This window comes from Poeciliopsis prolifica, unplaced genomic scaffold (assembly GCF_027474105.1).
Source record: "Poeciliopsis prolifica strain line A6 unplaced genomic scaffold, Auburn_PproV2 SCAFFOLD029, whole genome shotgun sequence".
NCBI lineage: Eukaryota > Metazoa > Chordata > Actinopteri > Cyprinodontiformes > Poeciliidae > Poeciliopsis > Poeciliopsis prolifica.
The window spans coordinates 4868124-4894968 of NW_026562404.1; the positions used below are offsets into that span (position 1 = coordinate 4868124).

General features: G+C 40.9%; 1 protein-coding gene across 2 annotated transcripts in view; it reads left to right on the forward strand.

The window, feature by feature from the left end:
- l1cama (L1 cell adhesion molecule, paralog a) overlaps positions 1–26676 on the forward strand; it is a 46538-nt gene extending 19862 nt beyond the window's left edge. Inside the window, exons 2-28 of one of the 2 annotated variants that reach the window (XM_055049701.1) lie at positions 4726–5067; positions 8520–8622; positions 9467–9669; positions 11171–11299; positions 11620–11790; positions 12764–12878; positions 13188–13372; positions 13760–13891; positions 13975–14118; positions 14864–14975; positions 15264–15442; positions 15554–15713; positions 17263–17387; positions 17614–17715; positions 17940–18137; positions 18272–18342; positions 18429–18654; positions 19773–19888; positions 19985–20201; positions 20332–20454; positions 20640–20816; positions 21722–21835; positions 21926–22069; positions 22468–22599; positions 23086–23158; positions 23301–23312; positions 23568–26676. In XM_055049701.1, coding sequence (XP_054905676.1) covers positions 4938–5067; positions 8520–8622; positions 9467–9669; positions 11171–11299; positions 11620–11790; positions 12764–12878; positions 13188–13372; positions 13760–13891; positions 13975–14118; positions 14864–14975; positions 15264–15442; positions 15554–15713; positions 17263–17387; positions 17614–17715; positions 17940–18137; positions 18272–18342; positions 18429–18654; positions 19773–19888; positions 19985–20201; positions 20332–20454; positions 20640–20816; positions 21722–21835; positions 21926–22069; positions 22468–22599; positions 23086–23158; positions 23301–23312; positions 23568–23829 — 3855 coding nt within the window. In that variant the 5' untranslated portion in view covers positions 4726–4937 and the 3' untranslated portion in view covers positions 23830–26676. The remainder of the gene's footprint in view (positions 1–4725; positions 5068–8519; positions 8623–9466; positions 9670–11170; positions 11300–11619; positions 11791–12763; positions 12879–13187; positions 13373–13759; positions 13892–13974; positions 14119–14863; positions 14976–15263; positions 15443–15553; positions 15714–17262; positions 17388–17613; positions 17716–17939; positions 18138–18271; positions 18343–18428; positions 18655–19772; positions 19889–19984; positions 20202–20331; positions 20455–20639; positions 20817–21721; positions 21836–21925; positions 22070–22467; positions 22600–23085; positions 23159–23300; positions 23313–23567) is intronic. The other variant, XM_055049702.1, reaches the window with a different exon arrangement.
- Positions 26677–26845: the final 169 nt, after the last annotated feature.

The window sequence follows — 26845 nt, forward strand, 5'->3', positions numbered from 1 at the left end:
AGCTGGAGGTAGTTAATATTTAAAGGGAAGGCGTGACGGGCCGCGCAGGACGAGCGTGCGTGCTTGAACACACATGCACACACATGCTCGCCCTGTAATCCAGTCTCACTTGATCACAAGTACGCAGAGGAAGGCTTTCAAAACCTACATTTGCATAATCTGCAACGGGGAGACAAAATATACTGGGCTACGTTCACCAGCGTCCAAGCTTTGCACGTGGGGACGTGTGCTGCTATGAATCAAACAGTGCGTACGTGTGGGTGGTTGGCACGGAGAGGATCAGATAATGTGCGAAACTCAAGACTTGATTAGACTCTCGAGGTTTGATCTTGCGTTTCTACTCAGACAAGAGAGCCTGTGAAGGACCCAGTGTGCTTGGCAACGCCCAACATGTCAATTTCACATTGATGAAGACATTTTGTTACAGAAAGACAGGAGCAAATGGGCGGCAGAGAACAAATCAAAACTGTGTGAACAAATCTAAAGATTTGCGAAATGATTTTGATGATTCTCTCCGAAGAAGTGAATTCCTATTTAGAAACAATCCCACGAGACCCTTTGACATTTATATGTTGATGTCATTTCTTCAATAAATGGTAACTGAAAATTGTAAATTAGCAAAATGACCATTGTTCTGTCAGTCTGGATTGTGTTGGATCTGTCTAAAATGTGAATGACACAAAAATGAGTAGTTAATCTTTGACAATGACAGCAGCAGCGACAGTGTAATGTAGGACGTCAAATACGCTAGAATTTTATGTGAAAAATGCCTCAAAGCCTGACTTCATAAATTATTGAAGCATCTGGGAAATTGACTTGGTCCATTTAGCTTGTGTGATACATGAACCATTGGCAGCTAATCTTCTTTCACTCTGGGTTCCTTGTAAAGAAGAAGGGAAAAAAAAACAACAGCCACACCCTCACATCTCAACACGTCTGGCCTCGCTTCACACTCTTCCAGTGGCTGAACAATTTTCTGATGGCACCGTTTGACATTCCAGCGGTGCTAACGGTTTTAAAAAGCACTTAAAAGGACTGTCAGGTCACCAGAGCCCCAGCTGCATACAGCCATCCCACGGCTGACCTTTGACCCAGTCCAATGAAGCAGGTAACAGTGCTGAGATTGGATCATTGACGGCAGCGCAGCAGTCGCTCAGATAGAGAGAAGTCGGGGCAGCTGCTTCGTTGTCGGTGTCTCGCCCCTGTGATAATGGAGCAACCTTCTGGCTTCATGCCGCGCATGCAGTTTGGAAGTTGTTGGCCTGTGTGTGCGCACGTGTGTGTCTCGGGTCGCATCAGTCTGGGCAATCAGCGTGTTTGGGTTGTCCTTGTTACGTAGCAACGCTCTTTCACGTCGCAGTCATTTATTTCTTCCTCCCAGGCCATTATAGTGTTCTCCTTTACTGCTCCTTCTCAGCACTGCAGGAAGACTGACTGAGGCGATGTCTGCCCCCCTGACTGAAGCCCACTGAACCATGCTCTTTTATCTGTGCGACAGAGGTGTGTGTGCGCCTGCCTGCCCTCCTTCCTTTCAGACTGTGTTCATTGAATGCAAGCTTCTTTGTTTGTGTCTGTCTACAAGTGTTCAGATCAGAAATTTGTTGCATATTTCAGTTCCAGTTTTGGTGAAGATCTAACCAGCTTATACCTGCTTATAACCTGCTTTCATCTGATTCTGCTTCATGGTGCTTAATATATCTGCTACCACTGGGTAATCTATTATCTATATGTAGAACAGTGGCGAAGTCACATGGTGTGTGTGACAGCTGTTGCTGTAAAGCTGTGTTTTTCTAACCTTGAACAAAGATGAAATTATCAAGGAGATAATTTGAAACTTCTGCTATATGTGGAGAGTTTTATATTGACGATTAGCATGTTTAGCATCAATATAGCATCAATATAGGTTTAGAGTTAGCATCAATAAGTGTAAACAGCAGTCTCTGTGTGTATTCGCTTGAGAATGGGGACAAAAAATAATCTGTTTTTTTAACCCTTTTTCAGAAATTAATATCCTACTGTCAACATCTCCAAATCCATCATGTTTCGTGACAGACAGAGGAAGAAAACAGCAAATTTCCTGTAATTTGTCCAAACCTCCTGTTATCGTTTGAAGTCAGTTCCTAGATCGCACCTTCAAAAAATGAGCAAAGCATCGATGTTCTGCTGTTTGTAACCTGAAAACGTTTGCTGTGAACCAATCAATACTGCTAAAGAACCCAATGGCAAGGCAGCTTTGGCTCACATGTCAGTCTTTGCTTAGAAAAACAAACAGAAATAAAATCACAGAATCATACAGTCACACATTTTCTCCACAATCTGAATTTAGCTGAGATTCTAAATGTCATTTTCAAAACTGTCATATATGTTAGAGCAGTCTGGGTGCAAACCTCCACTGATATGAAATGTCTTTTAAATATAAAAGAGAGTTTCGCCAAACTGTTGGTTGGAGATTTGCTAGAGCTGAACGTTGCCTGTGTTGGCTTGAAAACTTTTGAGATAACTCTCTGGGTTTAGTCTGTTGTCCAAAAAACAAACAAACGAAGAAAAAAAAAGTTTCTGGTTTGCATCAAAATTTCAATTTGTCATCCATGTTTCACTCAAAATGCTTTTATAAGTTGTAATTTTGCACTAATTTTAATATTGTCTTCTGAGTTTTTTGATAAACTCAGACACTGATTACAGACACCTCTTGACATCTCTGTGCAGCTTGAGCAACAGTCTCCTCAGCGACGCGTGATTGACAGGATGACAGCCATTATGCTGCTAATCATTAATAGGCATCTTACTTTGCTCCACTCAGCATTACCTCACAGTCTCTTTGGAGAAGGCTAACAGGCAAATTCACACCTTAAGTCAGATTAATCCTGGAGTTAAACCCAAACTAGCTCTGCTGCGTTTGTCTGCCTCTGAAGGCATTTTGGAGATGCTGACTTAAGACTAATTGGCTGCTTGTCTCCGAAGAACAACAGCTAAAGAGGCTTTAGCCAGATGGAGAGACTGGGAGAGAAGACGAGGACAAAGGAAAAAGTGAATGACGCCCTCTAATTGTGGGATTTCGCATTGTGAGTGTATGTGGACTGGAAGGATGAGATAAGTGTCACGTTTGTTGCCTTCCTCTCCTCCTGTTCTCCTTCCGTAGCCTTACCTCTCTCTCTTCTCCTGTTCTCCTCGACGATCTCTCTATCCACTTTTTGTCAGTCCTAAAGTCCTCCTCCCGCTCACCCCTCCGTCTCGTCTCTGCCTACAATTATTCTGGAAGGCAGGCGAGTGAGTGTAATGCCTCATTTAATCCTGAAGCTGTTAGTTTAAACTGCCTTATTAGGGGTTTAGATCCTGTTTGTTCTTTAATTTAATCTGATTTGTCTCCCCTGTTATAGAAGAATCCCACATTTCTCATTCTCTTTCTCCTTTACTTTCTCCCCTGAGTGACAAATATAATATCAACAGTAATTACTGTGGCAGCCATTACCCACTCGATGAAAGAAAATGAAAGATAATCACCACTCTCCCACCTTCTTCCCACCCTCCGTGCTCTCTCATCATCTTCACCTCTCGTCTCTCACACCTTCTCTCTCTCAAGGTCACCCCTCTCTCAAATGCTGTGGCAGTGCCAAAAAACGGTGCTAATTTGAGCCAAAAATCCCCTCCACTCAGTCTGCGGAGCTGTCAAACAGTCCCTCTCTACCCTCCATGTGTCTATTATTGCCGCTTTCCTTTGTCTCACATGTGCGCGTCTTAATCATGGTGTGCCATAGCAGCTCGTTGTGTGTGATACTGAGCAGTGTAAACAATCAGCAGGCTTGCTCCGCATGGTGCCGCGGGAAAGGATGGCCGGCGTGTGGCGGCGGGCCCTGGTTCCAACCGTACAGATGGAGTATGGATAGAGTCCCAGGAGGAGAGGCTCGCCTCACTCCCTATGAGTGATAGCATCTTTATCGCATCTTTCTCACAGCGATGCCACTCAGACGTGTCACTCTCCTTTCGTGACGATGCGGTGCGGCTCTTATCACTCAACCTTTCGTCAACTGTTTATGCGTCCGCCCTGTAGGATATCAGATTTTGGCGCTTCCTGCATTTTGCTGCGTGCTGGCAGCCTCTTGTGGTGGTATTCTCTCCATCTGTCCCCCTGAATGACCTCTTCACATGGTTCACTGGTCCTGTAATTCAGCAAAGGTATTAAGGCTTTTTTTTGAGGGTGTCCCAGAACATGGACAGGTTTGGGACACTCATCGGTGACGGTTTTATTGGGATGTTCAGGAATTTTGAAGGGATGTTTTGGTAAAAGGCTGAAGGCAGTGAAAACATTTCTGTCAATTCTCTCTGTGACTTTATTTGTACCTGATTCGATAACCGACCATTTAAAGCGATCTTCTGTATGTCATTCTGTTTTTTAGTTTCATCAGGTGTCCTGATGAATGTAAAAGTCAACTGACTTAGGCTGGGATCAGTATACAAATTAACAAACATTTGAAGGGTCATGTTGCTCAGATAATTACTACTAATTGCCAAATCAGTGTTTATATCAATTTTAATGCAGGTGAAATTTTAACATTTTACCAGAATCTTGCTTTAAAGAAAACGTTGAATTAAAACTATCTCTTGATAACTCTGCGTCTCAGTCGGACCACAAGCTGCAGGGTCATTTTCTCTCATTCTGACACATGGCCCCCTCTTTGCCCTGCCCTCTTTATTTTCTTCTTCTTCTCCCTCCCCCACCCCCATCAGCCTGTAGACAGTTTCCTGCAGGAGGGCGTGGCACTGATTTAAAGCCCAAACAGGAGAGACAGAAGGCCAGCAGGACCGGAGACATATGAAGCCAAGCCAAGACCTCTAGAACGTGAAGCACATCCTGACACCTGCTCACCTTCGGCGTGCGCGTGGTTGCCTCTGTGAGCATTGCACTGTGAGCAGGTGGGACATTGATGGCACTGTGAGCGATGCCTCACATGCAGCGACAGCAGGTTTGCAGCAGGGGGCAGAGCTCCTCCCACCTCCTCCTCCTTGTCCTCGCCCTCCTTTCCCTCGCAGTCCTGCCCAGCCGGGCAGCCATCGAAATGCCCTCCAACTGTGAGTACTGATTAATATCATAACATCCAGAACAATAGTCGAATGCTGGAATGAGCTTAGCTTGTCGTGTTAATTGCATTGTTGATTCATCAACGCACACCAATAATGATCTTTAATCATGACTAATTAGAGTAGATGAACTTTGTGAACATGTTTCCTCCTCAGTAACTTCAGTATTTAGAGGAAAAAAAAGCTCTGAATACTCCTTTCAGAGGTATCTCTGCATAACGCTCATCTGGACCAGTGGCGTGTGTAATTACTCTATAATTGATCCCTTCATACTGCATTGATTGGTCCCTCTATCGATCTGGTTTCCTTGGTGAAACCTGTTTGAAGGGAATTAAATCAACAACTTAGTTACACAACTAAAATCCTGAGAGTATTTTTCACCCCCCTCTCCCATCCTATTTCTTCCGCCGCCTCGATGCAATATGTGGGCATTAAAATTACAGCTGAGCTCCCGGCCTGGAGGGAAATTGATCTTCATCTCCTCTGCCGCCATTGCTGCTCCTGCTGCTGGCCAACCCACCGAATATTGTTTCTCAAGAGCCTCTGCTGCTCTTGTTTTTTTTCACACTCTTTATCAGTACGAGTCCCAGTCCTTCACCACCTACACACACTTTGAAATGGCGAGAACACAAACAAAGCGAGTCCTCACCTGAGCCGAGCTGAGCCCACATGCACCCTGCAAAAAACGACGATGAAACGTAAAGATTTTTGTCATCTAATTCCCAAAGGAACAAGGTGATGCAGAGGTGAGGAGGCCAAAGATGATGAAGGGATGATGAGGAGGAGGAAAAAAGGGGGATGGAGGTGGGTCAAACAGGAATGGGAAAGGTCAAGGTTTTCCTGCCTTTCAATCAGGGGACCTTTAACATGTTGATTGGAGTTACTGAGGCAGCGATCGATCCATCCATCATCTATCTATCGATCCATCTATCTATCTATCTATCTATCTATCTATCTATCTATCTATCTATCTATCTATCTATCTATCTATCTATCTATCTATCTATCTATCTATCTATCTATCTATCTATCTATCTATCTATCTATCTATCTATCTATCTATCTATCTATCTATCTATCTATCTATCTATCTATCTATCTATCTATCTATCTATCTATCTATCTATCTATCTATCTATCTATCTATCTATCTATCTATCTGTATTAAACTAAAATATTTCCTCTCATTTCTTTCATTCTGCCCAACTCTGTGGACGAACAAACTGCGCAGGGGACAGTAAGTGCTTTTAACTCTCTTGCTGTTTGTCCTATATTAATGAATGTACTGCTAAAGTTCATTGTAAACACTTTCATTATGCTTAGAGGCTATTTTCCATCCTGCTGACAGCGGTGCACTTAAATGAATCTGGCATCAGATCGTGCATTAGCTGTGTTTTTGCTCGTGTGCCGATCCGCGTGAGGCTGGCTTCGGAGAAAAACAGGAGCCTGTTTGAGTTTGAGGGGGTTGTGTGTTTTAGTCCCATTGGCTCTCAATAGGTAGTTTCCCCTCTAGGAGCAAGCAGGAGAAAGTTTGAGACGCTGGCAGCAGAGCTGTCAGATCAGAGGCTTGAAGAAATAGAGGAATTAAATCACAAAGCAGCAACTTCACTCCTCCTCCTCTTTCTCTTCTGCCAATAGTGGAGCAGTGCCTACAGACTTCACTTCAATTTGATCAGCTAAGAAAATGGGATTATTTTCTCTATGAGTGGGAATTCTTTCATTAAATTCTCACACTCTTCCCATCTGTCTCTTTCTGAATTTGTTTTATTTGTTTATCTGCTCTGCCATTTGTTTTCCTTTTGGACTTTCTATCAGCTCTCTCCCAGCTCTCTGACTTCAGTGTCTTTTCTATTTGTCTCCTCCTCTGTTCCCCTTTCCCTGCTACATCCGTTTGCCTGCTGCTCACTGGAATCACCCTTCTTTATAACCTGTGTCTTTTCCTTTAAGTCGAGCCGAAAATGACCCCAACTGTCAAGCACTCACTTTTATTTGGCTGGAAAAAAAAAGAAACTGTTTTATTAATTGTGGTTTATATATTTTTAAAGCTTTCATAGCGACGTTATAGTTTTTCACCTCAATATTAACATTTGCACAACACTTAGAGCATTTCTTAAACTAATTAGAGCAAATTACAAAAGTGAGTAGCTTGCTCAAAATCAATAGTTTTCCTGTTTTTTCAAGAAGCAAGTATTTGTGCAAAAAAAAGTGTCCATGTCATCTAAATAAAAAGTTTGTGAACAAGATTGTCAAAAGGCTTTGTCATGCTTTAATCCTGAAATTTCACTCTGCGTTATAAAGCAGAATATTCAGAATTTGTTGACACTACCTGAGAGTTTGACACCATTTTCACAGCCACTGACACTAAATACATTTGTTTCACATTTTTACTGCAATTCTAATTTGCTGTGAAATTAAAGTAGCTGCAAATACAAATTTTGCTGTTAATTCCAAATTAAATTACTGCAAAATTGACATTTAAAATCGACATTTAAATTTACAATTAAAATCTTTCAACGCTTTAATATATACTGTCAGACATTAGACCAAGGTTTTTGTGTTTAACAGTAAGATAACATACTTCCCATATTTTGGAGGCCATGGATAACAACCTGTGGTAATTACAGTTTCTATAATCAGGCCTATTTTTGTACAATCACTATATATGTGTAGTCAAATCAGAATAAATCTTGTTAAAGCTCAGCAAAAGTTTAGAGTTTTTGGATTAATGTGCATTCCTTCAAATTGTAAAATATCTTTTGGAACACTGTCTAACCTGTTTTATGTTTCTTATCCACAGAATTAACAATTTATGCAGATCCTGTGTGCATTTTCACAGGTGCAGAGTGCTGAATCAGAATAAAGAGGACAAACTTAGATTATATAGAAAAAAGCCGTTAGCTCAGTGATCAATTTCTCAGCTTTTATTTAGCAAACACAGATTCTACCTCTGTCTTAATCAGAGTCTCTAATGAACACATTTTTTTTCATTATCCTTGTTCCCTCTCCCTACAGGCTCTTCACTTTCTTAGCCTCACGGGGAAAACTCTGTGCCATAAATCCCCTTTTCCATTAACTCTCCTCCCTACATTACGCATCAATTTCCTCTCATTGAAAACACATTTTGTCTCCTTACTCTCTTGCTCCTGCTCTTTTTTCTTGGCCCATATTTCATCTCTTTGTGTTTCAGAGCTTTGTCAAATGATATTGACTCGACATATCATTGCCGTCTGTTAAGCAGTATCTGGTCAGTCTGTGATGTGTGTGAAAATTCTTTGAAATAGACGGGACACATGTTTTGTGACACAGTGGTGTGGTTTGCTGCATATGTACACATCAGAACTCGAGTTGTGGCAGCATGCATCGTTCTCCAGGCCCCTTTTTTTCCCGTTCGCGTTGTAAGCGAGACGGCCAGTTTGAACTAATTCTTGTCTTGGTCCATGCAGCAGAAAGGCCTCCTCAGATCACCAAACACCCGGACTCTCTCACAGTTTTTAGCCCCGAGGACTTCGTCATGAAGTGTGAAGCCTCTGGCTTCCCAAATCCCAGGTTTGTCAGCACAAACAGCTCCATGCAAACACATAAACACAGTGGGTCTGCGGTGCTTTGCAGAAGAATTTATGCATCTTGAACTTTTCGATGTTTTATTTCATAATTACAATGAACAGCCTCAAATTTATTGTGACAGGCTATTACAAAGAAGTTTGTAATTGAAAAGCAGCAAGAAAAAAATATGAGGTTTTCTAAATTTCAGTAAATATCTAAAAAAAATGTGGCTAATTATAAATGTGTACATTTTAAAAAATTCTGAAAATTACCTTTTTTCTTTCCAAAGCTAGTTATGTGTCGCTTCTTGTGGGACAATACAAACACATTGAATCATGGCATTTTTAAAACATAAAAAAATGTTTAAGGGCTATTAGTTCTTTCGGTAGACACTGTAAGTCTGATAGCATAACATCTGCAGAGCAGCTCCGCTGATCTTTTTAGGAAGCCGAGAACAGTGACCTTCCCTCTCCTTGTTCGGCTGACATCTACATATTAGCATTACACGAAAGCACAGCTTCTCCCAATCAGAGTTCTTGTTTCACCAGAGGATAAATGTCATTAAGCCCTCGGGCGATCTCCTCTCTCAGAGTGTCTTAGCTGCTCTGAAGTGGAAAACTGCTCCCATTGCCGAGGAAAAAGAGATGAATATTGCAATTACACACAGCGCAGGCCTCTGAGCTCCACTGGGGCATCCCGGGTACATTTCACAGAAATCCATTTGTGGCCTCAATTCTACTGACATCTTCTGTGCATAAATGACTGCTTTCTGAGACTTGAAAATGACTGTGTGACATTGATGTTTAAATGATCATCATTTTACTGTCTCGTTCTTCTTCTGCTTCAGTTTCAGTTGGACTAAGGATGGAAAGCCATTTGACCCAAGTGCTGACACAGAACTTAATATTACGAAAAGCTTTGCGTCGTTCACCTTCTCTACATTCAGTAAAACTATGGACACCCTGAAGACGTACCAAGGCAAATATGTCTGCTATGCCACCAATGCGCTTGGGACGGCTGTGTCGAAGGAAGCCATCCTCAAAACCGATGGTAAGGAGTTCCTTTTAAAATCACTCATTTCATAGGAAATACATTTTTAAGCATTAGAAATTCAGAATTTAGCTTCACCATGGTGTATTCATGAAGTTGATTTTCAAAGCTCAGAGTACAATCAGAAGATTTTCTTCCTTTCGTCTGTAAGAAGAGTTCAGGCTGTGTCACTCTTGAGTACAGAGTAAAAGAGTACTATATAGGCAAACATATGATACACCTCTGTTTTTTAAATCTACATTGATTTATGTCTCATTTCATTGTGTATTATGTTTAGTGTATTGTTAGACAGGGTATAATTGTCATTTCTCAGAATGCATTTGACATCTGATAACAATCTGCCTCACTGGGAAGGTCTGCTCTGACTGGTCATGGAGGTGTGGCCCAGATTTGATTTGATTTGACGTCAAGTTGCTGCGGAGGTCAGTGAGGTTTGGTTGTCTAGGCCACATTTGTTTTATGGATCTGGGAGACAATAGTGTCTGTCAACTGGATCTGGTAGGGAGTTGGTGATGGGAGTATGAGGTATCCGGATGCTTCTAAAGGACATTCCAGTCCTGGTTGCAGTTTTTCTGTCGTAAGAGGAGTAGGTCTGGTTTGGGAACTTTACTGTCTCCTCTTTCTTTTTAGGAAGTGATGAGGTTTTGCTGCTGTTGTCTACAGTTCATAACCTTTTGTTTTCAGTGAGATGACAGCCAACTGCTCTCAATCTGAGGCAGTGGTTCACAGACAGAAAAAGGTGGACAGCTTCCTCCGTGCAAGTGGATGAGTTCGCGTATCTTGGTGTCTTGAGTGTTGGTAGGTTGGATAGCCAAACGACAGAATGGTGTCTGATTTTTCCTTCAGGTCTCTTTCCTCCTTTGGCTAAGGATGTATGAAAGTATCAGATAATTCAGTTTGTAATAGCTGTGTTTTCTGTGTGTGGCCGTTTGGTTCCTTTAACTGTACCGATTTGTCTTCTATAAAACAAAAATAGCCCTCTCCCGAGCTGTATTATAATCACATTCAGGGACGTAATGATCAACACACAGATGCAGACGAGCCCTGAGCCAACGAGAGCCTCTGAACATCCATCCACCTGCCTGACTGCATCTCCTGGGCGACCTCCTTCCCTCACAGTTTCCCTGACAACGGTTTCCTCAGAAACACTCTTGCGTTGATGTCATGTGATGCGCTCTTCAGTGGCTCCTGTGGGGTTACGAACACCGAGCAGAAAGGAGGGAGAGATGGAGATCACACACGCATGACTCACATATCTCACTCTTATGTGTCTTCAAGGCAAAAAAACAAAAAACAAAAAAAAAAAAAAAACGACCTGTGGTCTTCTCTGAGGATTCTGCTATGGAAATTCAGAAATAAGATTCCCTTATCGGTATTTGTCTAAGATGACATGTGATGAGGATCGCCTCTGGAAATCTTCTCTTTGGGTTGCTGTTTGCTTACCACCTGTTTCCACACAAACTCACCTCTGTGTGTTTATTCCTTGTTTGCCTCGGTGCAGAACCCCCTACCCAGCAGAAGCAGAAGGAGAAGGCGGTGACTGCGAAGTCTGATGAGGGGAGCAGCATTGTGCTTAAGTGCAACCCCCCTCAGAGCTCCATGCAGCCCATCATTCACTGGATGGATCAGAGTGAGTTCATTACCTCCAATTTTATTGCACAGATCTGACTAAAAGGGACTCTTACATGCTCATCTTTTGCAGTCCACTTGTCTCATATCTGTGAAAAATGCATAACGTATTTCAAAAAGCATTTCTTAAAGATGTCATAGTTAGAAGGATAAGTTCTCAACACGACTTTATCATTTAGCTCGCAATTTTTTTTACGCTCCCTTTTACAAAGACAAGCCTTTTGAGCGTCCCAAGTCATTAGATTACCCCACACTGTCTGAGATGTTCTGTGTCTGTAACTGCTTTCAATCAGTTTTATTTTTTTTCACCCTTTTCTTCAGAGATGCACCATATCCAGCTGAGTGAGCGGGTTGTGGTTGGAAAGGACGGCAACCTTTACTTTGCTTATTTGACAATGAATGACAACAGGGACGACTACACCTGTAACGTCCAGTACATGGTGACGCGCACCATTCTGGCCCAGGAGCCCATCTCTCTGAAGGTTAACCCCAGTGAGTATCGAGGTGGATGCAAGCTAAGCTGAAGCTGTGAGGGAGAAACATGTCTTGAAGCTTCTGGATAATTTAATAGGCCAACAAGACCAGAGGTTTAAATGTCGTGCTTAGGATCTAACTATATAAATTTGTCTAAGGTTATTTTTTTTTTTTCAGGCGTCTTTAACCATTTAGTCATTTGCTTTCCAGTTAAACTTGCTGGGACAGCCAGACCTGGTCATGCTGGCTGAATTTTTAAACGTCTTCCACTTGTAGACTAGTTTCCACATAGTGGACAGGCTTAATTCAAATTATTTTGAGACCTCTTTAAATCCCCTATCAGACTCATGTTTCTACACGCTCTTATCTAAGCTCTGATCTTACTGTGGTTTTCATTCTCGCTTCAGCAGGCAGGACAAAACAACATTAAACGGCTAAAGTTTAAACAAGGGAAACCTTCAGATGAACATCAATAAAATGGTACTTCCTAGTTTTAAGTGGGAAGTGGCTACAACTGTCTTTTTTAAACAGTGCTTATATTTTCTGGGTAGATATACCATTTATCTCTCCTTTAGTCGGTTTTATAATATATTTCAAATGGACATTTGCAGTTTGTTACTTTTTAATGCCAAAATGTTGAAAAACATTTTGAAACATTTTGGAAAGTCCAGCAGCTCAATCAGCAGGGAGTCGATACTTTTGTTGTAATGAGATGCTTGTGGCTCTGCGTGAGCCGCAAGCATCTGTAGCTCAACCAGAGGTCAGAAAGATGAACATGTGTTAACACGAGAGCCCTGTTTGTAAATCTGCGTCTGTTGCTATTGTGGTGGACTTGTCCGGCTCACTCTCCGGACCCTGTTTCTCACTGCAAGGGCGTGTCAGCATAACTGAAGAGGCTGCAGTGTCAGCAGAACAGCTATCTGAAAATTGCCCATCCATATGCATGAGTCCTTCTCTTTGTCTAAATGCATTTCCGCTTCTCTTTGTCCAGTCAATTCGTTGGCGCGGAACCGAAGACCACACATGATGAAGCCTGATAAAGACGAAAGCACGTATCACGCCCTCAGGGGCCAGACGATAGAACTTGAGTGTATTGCTGAAGGCCAGTAAGTATCTTCATATATGCCTGGCAACATAGGCACATTTGCTTCCATTAGAGATAAAAAATAAAGCTGCTCTTTAAATCAATCTTTACTGCCAATGAACCCATTTTTCCATCCTACATTCTTCCATCTTGACTCCATTTGCCCTTGGCTCATGTGTATCATCCTTCCTTCTTTTTCATATATTCTCCTCTTTTTGCTTTTTTTTCTTTACACTTTCTCTGCTTTTTTCTCTTTCATATCTTCCTCATTCCATGTCTGTCTTTACATTCAGTCTTTAACAACGCGTGTCTTGACTCTCCTCTTCTTCAGTCCAATTCCTGAAATTACGTGGCTGAAGAAGGAAGGTGAGCTGGACGAATCCCGGACATTCAAAGAAATGTTTGACCGACGCCTGCGCCTCAGTGATATCTCTGAACGTGACAGTGGCGAGTACCAGTGCATAGCCAAGAACACACAAGGGAATGCCAAACACACCTACCACCTGAAAGTAGAAGGTGTGTCTCACTCTCTTCTTCTCCACAGACACACAGTCAAGAGACTCCAGAGCCACATTTTAGTTCACCACATTCTCTGGCATTGGTATTGGTATTTGGCAGGTCTATCTAAATAAATTAAAACCTTACAGAAAAGCAAGACACACACTACACAGTGATATAATTAAATAGTGCAAAATTTAAATATTTTGAGACACTCAGTTTTGGAATTTCATTTATTGTGACCTATAACTATTAAAAGTAACAGAAATATGCACTCTATACATTAGTCTGTGTGACCTTTATGTATTTCTTTATTTACTTTACCAATTTTTTTTTGTTAGGACAAACTCTCTAAACTACAATGCTTTAGTTTAACCTCGCATGCGCCATCTATGTCCTTTGCAGCTGCTCCATATTGGAAAGTGATCCCACAGAGTCTGATTTATGCTCCGGGTGAAATGGTTAGGTTAGACTGTGCAGCAGAGGGTACGCCCGCTCCGACCATCAGCTGGACCAGGAACGGAAAGGAGATCTCAGGTCAGAGGAGACATCCCACTGAACCATTTCAGCAAACAACTTCCTGCACTTTCGGTGTACTGAGAAGTGTAACTGCTTAACAGGATCTGACTCCAGGCATACTGTGACAGTGAAAAATGCATCATTGATCCTAAACACTGTCAACTTTGAAGACACCGCTGTCTACCAGTGCCGGGCATCCAACAAACACGGCACCATCCTCACCAACACCTACGTATACGTCATCAGTGGGTGTTCATTTTTTACTTATTGGGAGTTTATCTGTATAAATTGTGTGCATTTCTGGAGGAATAAACCTATAATAAATATAGAATAAAAATACACATTAGTAGTGCTGTGAAAAAATTAAATTGGTTTTTGCTTTTTATTGTCATGCTTAAGGTTACAAATTGTTCAAATTCTAATATTAGACAGATTTACTCAGGAAACACCATTTCAAACGGCAGCAGTTTTAATATGAACGTTACATTGGGGGACAGAAAAAACCCCAATCCAAACCCAACTACAATGTATTTTATTTCAACATTGTCACAAATGAAAAGTGTTTTGAAAAAAAAATAGAGAGGGAAATAAATCATAAGTAATCATAAAATTAGAGAAATTAAAATGACAATATTAAGCTTAACATTCAACATAAAGAAATGGGGGCTGGTGGTGGATGGAAATGGGGCAAATAACAATAATTAACAGTGAAATATATAATATATAACTACAAATCTGTCTAAAAATAAATTAAGAAGTAAATATTAAAGAACTGATTGAATGAGCAGTAAGGTGAACAATTTAGTTGTAAATTCTTACAGTTTGACATGAAATATGTATTTTAATTCATGAAACATGGAATTCTATCATAAGTAAACTCTTTATTTTTGTTTGGTTACTTTACTGAAACCTGTATTTATTTATGCACTTGTTTACAGATGCATTTTGGCAGGTTTGGACCTCCATAGTCATGACTGTGTGTTCTTTCAGTCCTGCCTCCGCAGATCATTACAGATGACCGGAAAGTGTACTCTGTTACTGAAGGCCAGAGTGCTTCGCTGGAGTGTGAGACCTTTGGCTCTCCTAAACCTAAAGTCATATGGTGAGAAAAATTCCTCACTACTTTATCAAAAATTTTCCAGTGACATTAGGCAGGTTTTTACATCTCATTTTGCAAAGTTGATGTTATCACATAGGCAGCTCTTCATATGCATAAATTAACTGCCAAATGTTACATCTGGACTGTGAAATCTGTAAGCTAGGCACATATCCAACCTGGCTTTGTTTTTTTATGTAAAACAGGCAAAGTGCTGTTTAAACTGGTGAATTCATTAGAGTAGCTGAAAGGCCTAATTTTGTACTCAGCTTGCCAGTTTTCTGATGTGTTCAGGGAGCGAGGGGATGATCCCAGACTTCTGGATGATCCCAGACTTCTGGATGATCCCAGACTTCAGCCACTTCCCGATGGAGGGCTTCAGATCATTAATGTCAGCCATGACGACGAGGGTTCCTACGTCTGCTCAGTTCAAAACTCCAACTTGTCAATCATCGCCGAGCTGGAAGTGTTCAGTAAGTCAGACACACACAAACACACAGTCACACACAGTGCAAGTCATGCAGCTTTAACCTCCTGCAGCTTGACTCAGCTTACTTTCCTTATTTCTTCACATTCCCTTCCAGACAGGACAGTGATCCTGACACCACCGAGGAACCAGAAGGTGCAGCATGGAAACACAGCAATCTTTACATGTGTGGGCCTTTACGATACCAGACTGAGGATTCCTCAAATCCAGTGGAGGAAGAACAACCAGAAACTGATGGAATCTCCCAGTGATGAAAAGTAAGACTTTAAATCTACCCATTAGAGCCCAAGATCATTTCAGATTTGACTGGTTTCCAAGCCTTAATATCTTCTGCTAGTGTTGCACTGTACTTTAAAAAGTGTAAGATGTCCCTTGCAGAAGTATCCAAAATTTAAAGTAGGAGGCGCCACATATCTCAGTGCAGGCTCACAGAGACAACAGTCTTCAATGCACTTGTCCCCGGTTCAGGTCCCGGTCTTTTGCACCACGTCTTCTTCCTCTCAAGCTGTTGTTAAATGAAGACCTCTAGAAAACCTTAAAAAACATCTAAATTATTTTGCTGTAGTTACAAGTATTGAAAGTATTTGTGTAACATGACTAAGTTATTCTGCCATTAATCCATTTTTTTCACTTATTTTTACCTCATAAATTAGGTAATCATGAGGATTTTTAGAGGGAATCTCAATAATTTATGGATTTGTAGCATTGCCTTCTTTTAGCCATTACAGGGGATCCACTATATTACAAAAAGAAGCTTTATTTTTTGTATGTTTGTTTCCATTTTTTTTTAAGTCATCCTGGTTTTGTGGCTCTAAACAAGTTTTGTTTAGCTGGAGTTAAGGATATGTTGGCTCGTGGAGTTATAAAGGTTGCTGACCCCTGTCCTAGACCATAACCAATTGAAAATCTGTAGCAAGATGTGTATAAAGTGTATACTCACAGATGCTCGCTGTCCAATATGTCTGAGCTGGAGCTATTTTAAAAATGAATGGTGGGCAAAGATTTCATTCTGTAGATGTGCAAAGCTTGCAGCTGTAATTGCAACCAAAAGCATTCTACAAAGCATTTACTCAGGGTTGCTACAAACAAATGAACACAGCACAAATTTTTTTTACAAGGAAAGGGAAATAAAAAAAACAACAACACTTTTTTCTGTCAACTCCAGTTTTTGTTGGTCTATCACGTAAAAGTCTTAAAAAGATTCTGTGGTTTGTGGTTGAAGGATTACAGCCTGAAAAGCACGTAACTTTTACAATAAAATAATGCTTTTTTTTACATATTTGCTAAAACTGTGACCATATTGTCACAATATGTTATGAAACACATAATCTTTAAAAAGATCAATCTTCTCCACCTCCTCACTGAACTACTGTTGCCCTCTGAAGAAATTCAATGGTCCCGACCAAAAACAACCAATCAGAGCCAGGAGGAGTGTCTTAGCGCTGTCAATCATCCTCATGTTTGCTGCTAAATGTACTAATGGCAGAGAAACAACTTGCCGTTACAAAAAATTGCTTATCTGCCATTATTGGTGGTCATGCTAACTATGTTAGCTGCAGAGTAGCAGAAAAGGGGGTGAGGTCAGCGAGGATGAGCAGCACCACATGGAAAGGTGATTGACAGCACTAAGCCCTGCCTCCTGGCTCTGCTGAGTTATTTCTACTTAGCACTGGGAGCACTTTCACAATTATCTACCTCATACCATAATGTCACGACACAGTGACAGTTCGAACGAATATGTGAAAAAAAAAAATTTTAGTGGAGAGGCAAATAAGCATAACAATAATGATTGATACATTTTCCCAGATACACATTTGATGGGGCAGAGTTCATAATTGCTAATGTGGAGCAAGATGATGAGGGCGTTTACACCTGTGAGATCATCTCTTCTCTGGACAAGGTCGAAGCCAGCGCCACGCTCACTTTATGTGGTAAGACTGAAAACCAGCAATGTCTTCAGCTGAACATTTCACTGGCAAAGACCTAAAGACCTAAAGACATTCCATATTGCTTTTTCTTTTAACTTTTATTCACAAGGATAGAAAGTTGAGATGTAAAAGATCTCATTTATAAGAGTGTCATAGACAGCAATTTTAAAAGCTAGATTTAGTCCATATACAGATACACTGAATACATTATTACTGGTGTTTCCCTCAGATCGTCCAGACCCTCCCAGCCTCCTCCAGATCTCTGATCCCAGGCATCGTGCAATCTCTCTCAGCTGGACTCCTGGAGACGACCACAAGAGCGCTGTTCTAGGTTTACTACCTAGTAGTTTTTCACTTAGATATTCATTCCTTTTGAGACTCAATCCATGTATTCAGTTATCTTTCTCTAATCTTTATTGTTGCATTAATCTGAAACTATCAGTATACTCCAGCTTGTTTTAATGACTTACTTCACGAGATCATAGAAATCAAATAATAATGCACTCAGAGTCTCCCATCAGGAGAAGTTTGTCCTGACCGTCTGTGTCTCCACAGAGTATGTCATAGAGTTTGAAGACCAATATTCGAAGGAGAGGGGTTGGGAAGAGCTGAAGAGAGTCGGCGGCAACCAGGCGCACGCTGTCCTCTCCCTCTGGCCTTATATGTCCTACCGTTTTCGGGTCATCGCCATCAATGAGGTGGGAAAGAGTGACCCTAGCAAACCCTCTGAAATCCACAACACACCAGCTGAAGGTAACATATGGAAATTTCTGTTGAAAAGTGTTAAGATCAGTTGTTTTTATTTTTTTCATGATGTGAAGTACTTTGAACAGCCTTGTTGCCGAAATGTGTCATACAAATAAACTTGATTTACTTTTTGCATTTAGTTCCAGACAACAACCCAGAGAATGTCAGGAGTGAATCCAGAGACCCAAATACTCTCCTCATCACCTGGGAGGTACAACTTATACCTGAGCGTGCTGGTATTTAGAAAAACAAATCCTCAAAAAAAGATCTTGTTTGATGCCCTCTATTTTCTTGCAGAAAATGGACAAACGTCATTTCAATGGAGCTGAATTCAAGTACAAGGTGCTGTGGAGACGATCAGTGGGAAGTGGACCTAAGTGGCACGAGAGGAATACAACCGAGCCTCCGGTCATCGTTGATAATGTTGGCAATTTCTCTGCTTTTGAAATAAAAGTCCAGGCCATCAATGCAATTGGTGAAGGACCGGAGCCAGATCCCATTATTGGCTACTCAGGGGAAGATGGTAAATGGATCAAAAGATACATTTCACTGACAGAGCCCTGAAGAAACCTTTTCATATTTTGTTAGAACTACATCCACAAAGCTCAACGTGTTTTGTTGGAATTTTATTTAACAGACTACTATAAAGAGGTGCATGATTGTGAATTGAAAGGAAAGGTATTTTAACGCTGGAGAATAAAAAACATGGTGCATGTTTGCATTCAGCAATGCCCCTAAATAAACAACTAAGTCCACTTGAGTTTGATTTAATCTTAGTATAAGTCCAACTGTGAAGTCCTAAGAAATTCATTACAGAGCATGAGTACCAACAATAACAACAGCAAGATGTGGAGAAGGCACCTAAAACAGTTGGGTAAGAAAACTATTTCCCAAGCTTGGATGTTTCAGTTGCATCATCTAAAAATGAAAAGAGTGTGGCACGAGTACAAACTTATCAAAAGCTCTGACTTGGGAGGAATTCAAGCTCCCTGGATGTTTGGATGTAACTATGAAGGAGCTGCAAAAATCCACAACTCAAGTTTAAAAAATTTTCACAAGACAGAAGTTATACACTTTAGAAATCTGGATGATTTAGAGCAGGAAGAAGAAAGCCATAAGAAGTCCTGTTTCCACTTTGTTACAAGCCAAGAGACAGAGCACAAAGAACAAGGTATTCAGATCAAGAGGGTCAGATGTTGCCAATGTTGATGGTCAAAGATCATCAATATTATCTCATGATAAAAATCTTCTTTTGCAGTGAAGAAGCTGATCAGAGTGAGTCGAAAGGTAGATGGAGATGATTGCATGAAATGATCAAAAAGTTCAGACTGTATATGTGAGCCTGAGAGAAAGCCCAAAAGACTTGCAGCTGTAAGTGCAGGAAAATGTGGAGTCTAAAATATTTACTCAGGAACAGCTGAATACCCAGGCACTCTGAACTTTTAAGATGTTCAGATTCAAGGAAAATAATGAAAATCACGTTTGATGTGCCTTTTTCTTCCACCTTTCCACCTATTTTTTCTGGTCAAATCCCAATAAAATGCACAAAATGTGAAAAGGTTCAAGCTGGATGAGTGCTTATGTTTAATTGTGGACATTGGCTCTTTGTCCTGACATCTGTCCCCTTGCATTATCTCCCAGTTCCCCTGGAAGCTCCGATAGGCGTGGGAGTCGAACTACACAACTGCACTACAGTTGTTGTGACCTGGGCAGCTATAGAAATAGAGTCGGTCAGAGGACATCTGCTGGGATACAAGGTGCTGCTACTCCTTAGTTCATAAAGGTTTTGTTCAAATTGACCTCTGAAAATGACCCATAACTTCTCTTTTACATGATTGATTTCATTGCACTAGATTTACCTGAGAAGGATGGGCTCCAGGAGCCACCGCCAAAGCCGGAGATCCACGGAGGCTGAGAGCACTGTGGTGGAGGAGACTGGTCCCAACGAGAAAATGAAGGTCATCAGTAATCTCAGACCGTACTCCAGATATCGCCTATTTGTTGCCGTCTTCAACAATAAGGCGGAGGGCCCTCACTCTGAGTCTCTGCCCTTCGACACAGAAGAGGGAGGTGAGAATAAACGGCAGCGGGTGGAGGAGGGACGGGCGACGAGGCTGAATGGAGGGCTTTCATCAAACAATAAAAATGAATCCTTTTAAGCTGAGCCCTTTGTAATCAGGTGTTGTTTTGTTGCTACTAGTTCCCGGTCCTCCCACATCCCTGATCCTTGACAGCCCATCAGAGACAGAAATGACCCTACACTGGACGCCCCCGGCCCACCCTAATGGGATCCTTACTGGATACCTGCTTCAGTACCAGCGCAGTAAGCATGAATTACTCTCCTTCCCTTTGATTCATGAGTTCGTCTGTACACGACATGAAAGATGGACAACTGCACAGTTCCAGATAAATCAATGAAACCCTTAAAATGCCACGGCATATTAACTATGTGCATCAATCAGCTGTTTGTCCCCTGCGATGAATCGTTGTGGAATCTGCTGTGATCAGTTACAGAGAGCGATGACGGCCCTTTGCAGAAGGATGAGATAGATAACCCCACAATCACCCAGTTTACCTTGAAGGGCCTGGACCGCCACAGCCAGTACCGCTTCTACCTGAGCGGCCTCACTAATGCTGGGAAGGGAGAGCCCATTATGATGACGGGGGACACCACGCTTGATGGAGGTAGTTTTCTAGTTACTTATTTTAACCCGTACATCTTCGTCTCAGTCAGTTAGACTATCCCTGAAAAGATAATTTATGTCAGTAAATTCAAAAGTGAAACGCGTATAATTGGAAAGTTGAGTGGAAGAAAACAGTAAGGATGCAACAGTGAAAAATGCAGACTTGAGATGTGTGTAAACCGAAGCCCATTTGATAGTTTTGAGTAGATTCACAAGAGATGAACTATGTCTGCAGTGAGAACTTCAAACCCAGCACAGACAGAAGTATCCACAAAACATGGAGCATACATTATGTTGAGACACTTCTAATCCGGAAATTAAAAGTGACATCACATGTTACTTTTTGACATAAAGTTGCTTCATAAAGTTCAAGCTTCATAAAGTTGCTGTGTGAAGCTTTGTTTACTTTTGGAGCCGCATCATTTGCTGGTGTTTGTCCACTGAGTTTGTCAAGTAAAAGTCAGCATAGCCGTCTACCAGGACGGTTAAAGCATTTAATGCTTCCTACTGGCAAGAATTGTGGAGATGCTGATTTTATTTTCAAGAAGGTCTTAGCACCTTCCCACACTACCAAACACATTAGTATCTACTTTAACTAATGTAGCAATTCATGTAGAAGGAGCCTCAACCACATTGCTAGTGCACATACTCTACAAAATGTGAATCTACTTTTCATTAGATGTGTTGACATACATTTATGTTGGTTATATGATGCCATATACAAAATTAACAGAAACGCTTGAAATAAACCGCTTCATGTAGCATATTTTCATAACAGAACTTTTACTTATTGAATTGAATTGTGGAAATAAGTTAAGTTTTTTTGAATATATTTGCCTGTTTGTCTTCTAGAAACAGTGAGTTACTAAACCTAATTTCTCTATTTCTGGTCTGAACACATTGCAGTTCCTCCCTCGGACATCAGCCTGTCTGTGGGGGAAACCTCTGTAAATGTCAGCTGGGAAGCTCAGAAGAGACACAGGAATATCGGTTTCTACATCCAGTATTTCAGAAAGAATGGTATAAAGCTAACACACATGGCCTTACAGCAGACAATCCATAATATTGGTATCTTGAACAGCAACTGAGGTTGATGTTGTGCCTAAATAGGTGACGTGAAAAAGTCTGAGAGGGTGAACTCTTCTCAGTCTTTCTACCAGCTTCGGGGCCTGGTTCCTGGTTCTGATTATCGTCTGCTCTTCATGTACGGGAACGCCTCATTCTGGGAGACTGGCATCAAGACAGAGGGAACAGGTAGCTCTCTGCCTTCATTCATCCTCTTCTCTTTTCATCTCCCCTGCTCTCTCCTGACACGTCTACATAAAAAGCTAGCTTCTGAGAGGAGCACCTTGCTGTTCTTTCCTTCGGTCTGTGAAGTGCTTTCAAAGAGTTTAGTCAGAGGAGAGCTTGGTTAGCTATATAAAATAATCCATTACTCGTGTTCATTTGGTGTGTGCCGTATTTCCCCGGTGAAATGCCACCTTGTCAAAATGCATAATGCTCTTTCTAGTGTGCTCTAGATTTTACTGCTTCATTTATTCTGTGTCTTCTTCCTTGATGTTCTTTCCCTCTGAACCTATTCTGTTTTCCCAAGGAAAAAAACAACTTGTTGTCTTTCTCTCTCATCCTTTTATTTTGTTTTCTTCCCAAAGAAATGGCAGAGGTGCAGGCCAGCTTTGCGACGCAGGGCTGGTTCATCGGTGTTGTGAGTGCCCTTGCGCTGCTGTTGCTGATATTGCTTATCCTCTGCTTCATCAAGAGGAGTAAAGGAGGGAAATACTCAGGCAAGTTTAGTTTAACATGATCTTGAAGATGATCTATGTTTGGTTGATTTATTGGACAGACCAGTGAAGACCCTGTTGCAGTAATCATTGCGACTAAAGATGAACACATGGATGAGTTTCTCTATGAGTATAACTGCAGTCATACAAGCAATTTGAAGTTGCTTCTCTTTTATTGACCAATTTGTAACTTCATGGATCCTTATGATTAAATGCAATTATGTTAGATGTTTGGATCACCATGTTAGAAGTGGTGGGTGTTGTATCATCTAAAACTTAGAGAATAGAGGATCCAAGTTTAAAATGGAAACCATGTTCACATCATTAGATTCTATTTTAAAAGGTGATCCAAATCTTTGTGTTCTCTAGTCGCTCACTTGATGTTATCCTGCTCGTTTGACAGAATACTTTTATCTATGTCTTGAACAGAGACATAACTTCTTTACGATGTTACTGATAATAAAATCCAACAATCTGTCTCATCCTCAGTGAAAGATAAAGAGGATGGCCCGATGGACTCAGAGGCACGGCCGATGAAGGAGGAAACGTTTGGAGAGTACAGGTTTGTCATCCGAGTTTCACTCTGGCTGTTTGTGGAATATCAGAACAAAGCCCTGAGTCCCTTTGCCTTGCTTCGTTTCCTTCTAACCCCTCTTTTCATTTCTTTGTCTATTTCCACACTGATGGCTGCCTCTGCTTTGCAGATCTCTTGAAAGGTATGCGGATATGTTTCACCCACCTATTTTTTACCTCCCTGCTGCTGCATGACTTTCTGTCTTCAGCAATTGTGTACTTGTTGATGAAACTACACATGCTAAAGGGCAATTTTGTAATAATAATTAATAATTTAGAGGTATCAGGTAATGTAGTGATACTTGATGATTTCACCACTGTGTAAAGTTGCTTATTGGTGGTGGTTGAAAATTTCTTAATAGTTGTCTTTTTTTCACATATGTTCTCTTCTGCTACAGTGATCTGGAGGAGAAGCGGACGGCCAGCCAGCCGTCCCTGTGTGAAGACAACAAGATGTGCAGCGAGGACACCCTGAACTTTAACGGCAGCAGTGCTCTGACCACAGAGCTCAACCTGGATGAATCTCTGGCCAGCCAGATCAGTCGTCCAAGTGAAGGTCCGGAGGGGTTCCATGGTCTGCCGGATAACTCCCCGCTGAACCCCGCGACCATCGCCCCAACCACTAATGGCATGCCCAATGCAATCACTATCCTCGATTAACCTCCACCAGAGACCATCAGACCAAAATGTCAACACGTATGTGCCCATACTGTCCTGTTCCCCCCTCTGACTTGCTGATGTTTATTTTGCGGCCCAGTGCACAATCATATACAGACTATTCATACGACCTCTGGCAGTCAACTGACTGATTAGACATTTGTGACCAAAGGAGAGTCCAAAGTAGTGGACCGTGTGACACCCAACATCCCATCCTAATTTTTGTGTAGTTTACAGTTAATTTAAAGAGCTGATGTTTATTTGAACCCTTCTCCTCTTCTTGTGTTGAACAACACATGAACATGTGGAAGGAATGTTGTACATTTTGAAATATCAGGGGTTTGAGGTGCGGTTGGTCACTTAGATATGCAGAGTAGTGCATTGTCTATGAGTGTGATGATGGAGCTCAGTGTTGGGAAACAAACAGCATGCAGTACCTTGGAAAAGTATTCATACTCTTTGAATTTTTTACAATTTCTGCTGTTATTACTACAAACATTTTATTGAGATAATCAGACATTGCCACATAACGATAGAGTGAAGCAAAACTTTAAAAACTTTTTTTGTAAAAAAAATCTTGATTCAGACAATCTGTAAACGTCAACTATAGATTCTTATTTTTATCTTCCATTTGTATTTGGTTTAAACCTGGACTTTGACGAGGTCATTCTAAAATATGAAATATCTTTACTGTTTTTCTAAATAATGTTTTACTTGTATTTCAATAAGGGCGCTAAATAAAACTTTGGATCTCTGAGAAAGCAGTGATTGTAGTTTGATCAAATGTGAAAAGCTCAAGGGGTTTGAATACTTTTGCCGCTGGACATTTTAATCTTGTTTTTTATGGGTTTTTTTAAAAAATGTAATGACATGTTCTTTGCCATTCAATGCATCAGATTCTCCTCGTTGGTGATATTTTACATTTTTAATGGCTTTGTGACTGAACACAAAACAGTTTTATGGGCATTTTTATTTATGATTATTTTCATATTTACATAAAGCTTGCAATCTCTCATAGCATTGTCAACAGACCAGGATGTTTTCCATTGAAATCAAAGGATACAGTCAAGTTTTTTTGCAAAACTTGACTGTTTAGAAATATCGAGTAGCACCTGGTGTATAGCTGCATCTGCATCTAAATATTCAGCCATAATACAGTATTATAGACATGTAAATGCTCCTTATGGGTTCCTGTGCCTGCCGGGTCTGCATAAAGCGCCAGATTGATGTCATTACAGTCTCGCCTTCCCACAGCGTTACGTCATTTTACTTTAAATGGAATTGTAACTTTTTCGGTGTCGAGACCTATGTGTGACTTTCTGTAACTGTCTTTGTCTCTTTCTACTCTGTATTAAAATGTTGAGTTTAACTAACTAATTTTTCATACCTGTCCATCTCATACAATACAGTTTGATTGAGAAGCAGTATTTGTTACACGCTAGAGAGTAGCGCCTGGTTTAGTTTTCAGCCTTTATCGGTGCAAGCTGGGTTTTGCAGACAGGCGTAATGACAGCCAGGTAATGTACGATAAAGGCATATTTACATAAGAGAATGTATTCTTTTCAGGATGAGGTAAATATTGTATCTCTGTGCTTTTAAACTGATAAAAAAAAAAGACTCTGGAAAGATAGGAAATGTTTTAAGTAATCTAGAAAGGACAATTTTTTTCACAGAATGTAAATAAATCCCTTCAAAAGAACCACATTTGATAAAAAAAATGTTTGAAAAATACGCAGTTTCTAAAACACCCAACTTTGTTCAAAAACACTTAGTTGAAACTTTTCTTCTGTACTGTTGCTATGAATTTAAACGTTGTGTTTTTGACAAATGATCGCAGTAAGACTTGGCTGTAGCAAAAGACTAGTTCATAGCTGAAGAACAAAAAGATAAAACAAACAAAAAATGCACATTGTTCTGTAGGTGTTTGCCAACATATCATTTTTAAAAATTCAAAAAGAAAAAAAAAACAACAAAAAAAACATTGTACATTTAGTGTTATTTAGTGAAAGTAGATACATCACACAGACAGCAACATTAGGATTCATGCACATGATAATTCACCAATGTGTTGCAGTGCAGTGAATATCTGTGATGCAATTATGTCGAGCAGGAATGCAGTAAGCCAATCAGTGCCCTCTCTATTCAAATTGAAGCTTTCCACTGGCCAAACATATCATGACAGCCTCTGAGGGAGTATGTGGGAAAAGACTAGAGGCACCAAAGGAGTTGTGCAGACACTCCCTGGTTTAGGTCAAACAGACACGCTCAGGACAAATAAAACTCTATTTTCATACAGGAGCATCAGCCTGCTCAAAATATGCCAATATCCTAGCATAACAATGTGCTGCTGAACATTTGTGTTTGTCAATGTTTGGAGCAAATGTTAACTTTGAATGAGAAATGAGTGTACACACACACACAGATACTCACTCGACTGCCACTCACTCTTTGCTTTTCATGTTTTGAGGGTATTCCAGTGGGATGCTGGCTTGTTGCTTTTTCACTGTTGTTACTGTTTTTTGATTTATTTATTTATTTTTTTTTATATATCGCTAAACAAACTAATCTTTGGAAGATACTAACTGGTTTGTTTAAATTACGCTTCTCTAAATTTAAAAAAGCTGACAAATTGAAATAATGACTGAGTGGAGATGAGAGCAATCAGGTGAGGTGTGAAGGGGTTGGTGGTGTGTTGATCAGCATGGTGATGATGCCTTCATGTACCCGGGGGTGGTCGGCCGCGGTCGAGAGGAGAGGCACCACAAATGGGGCCGATGTAACTGTAACTGCTTAATTAATCTACAAATGTAACTGGTTATATGACTGACAAATAAAGAACCTTGAACAATCTGCACAATAAATGGTTCAATTTTATCCCCCACACGAGCTGATAAGTATCACAGATAAACATCGATTGCAAGCTGACTTGAATGGGATCCAAACCCCCTTTTGGCAAGTGGGTCTCTGCGCATGTCCTTTCTGGCACTTTTCCCTCGCTGGGTACCACTCCACATGCACA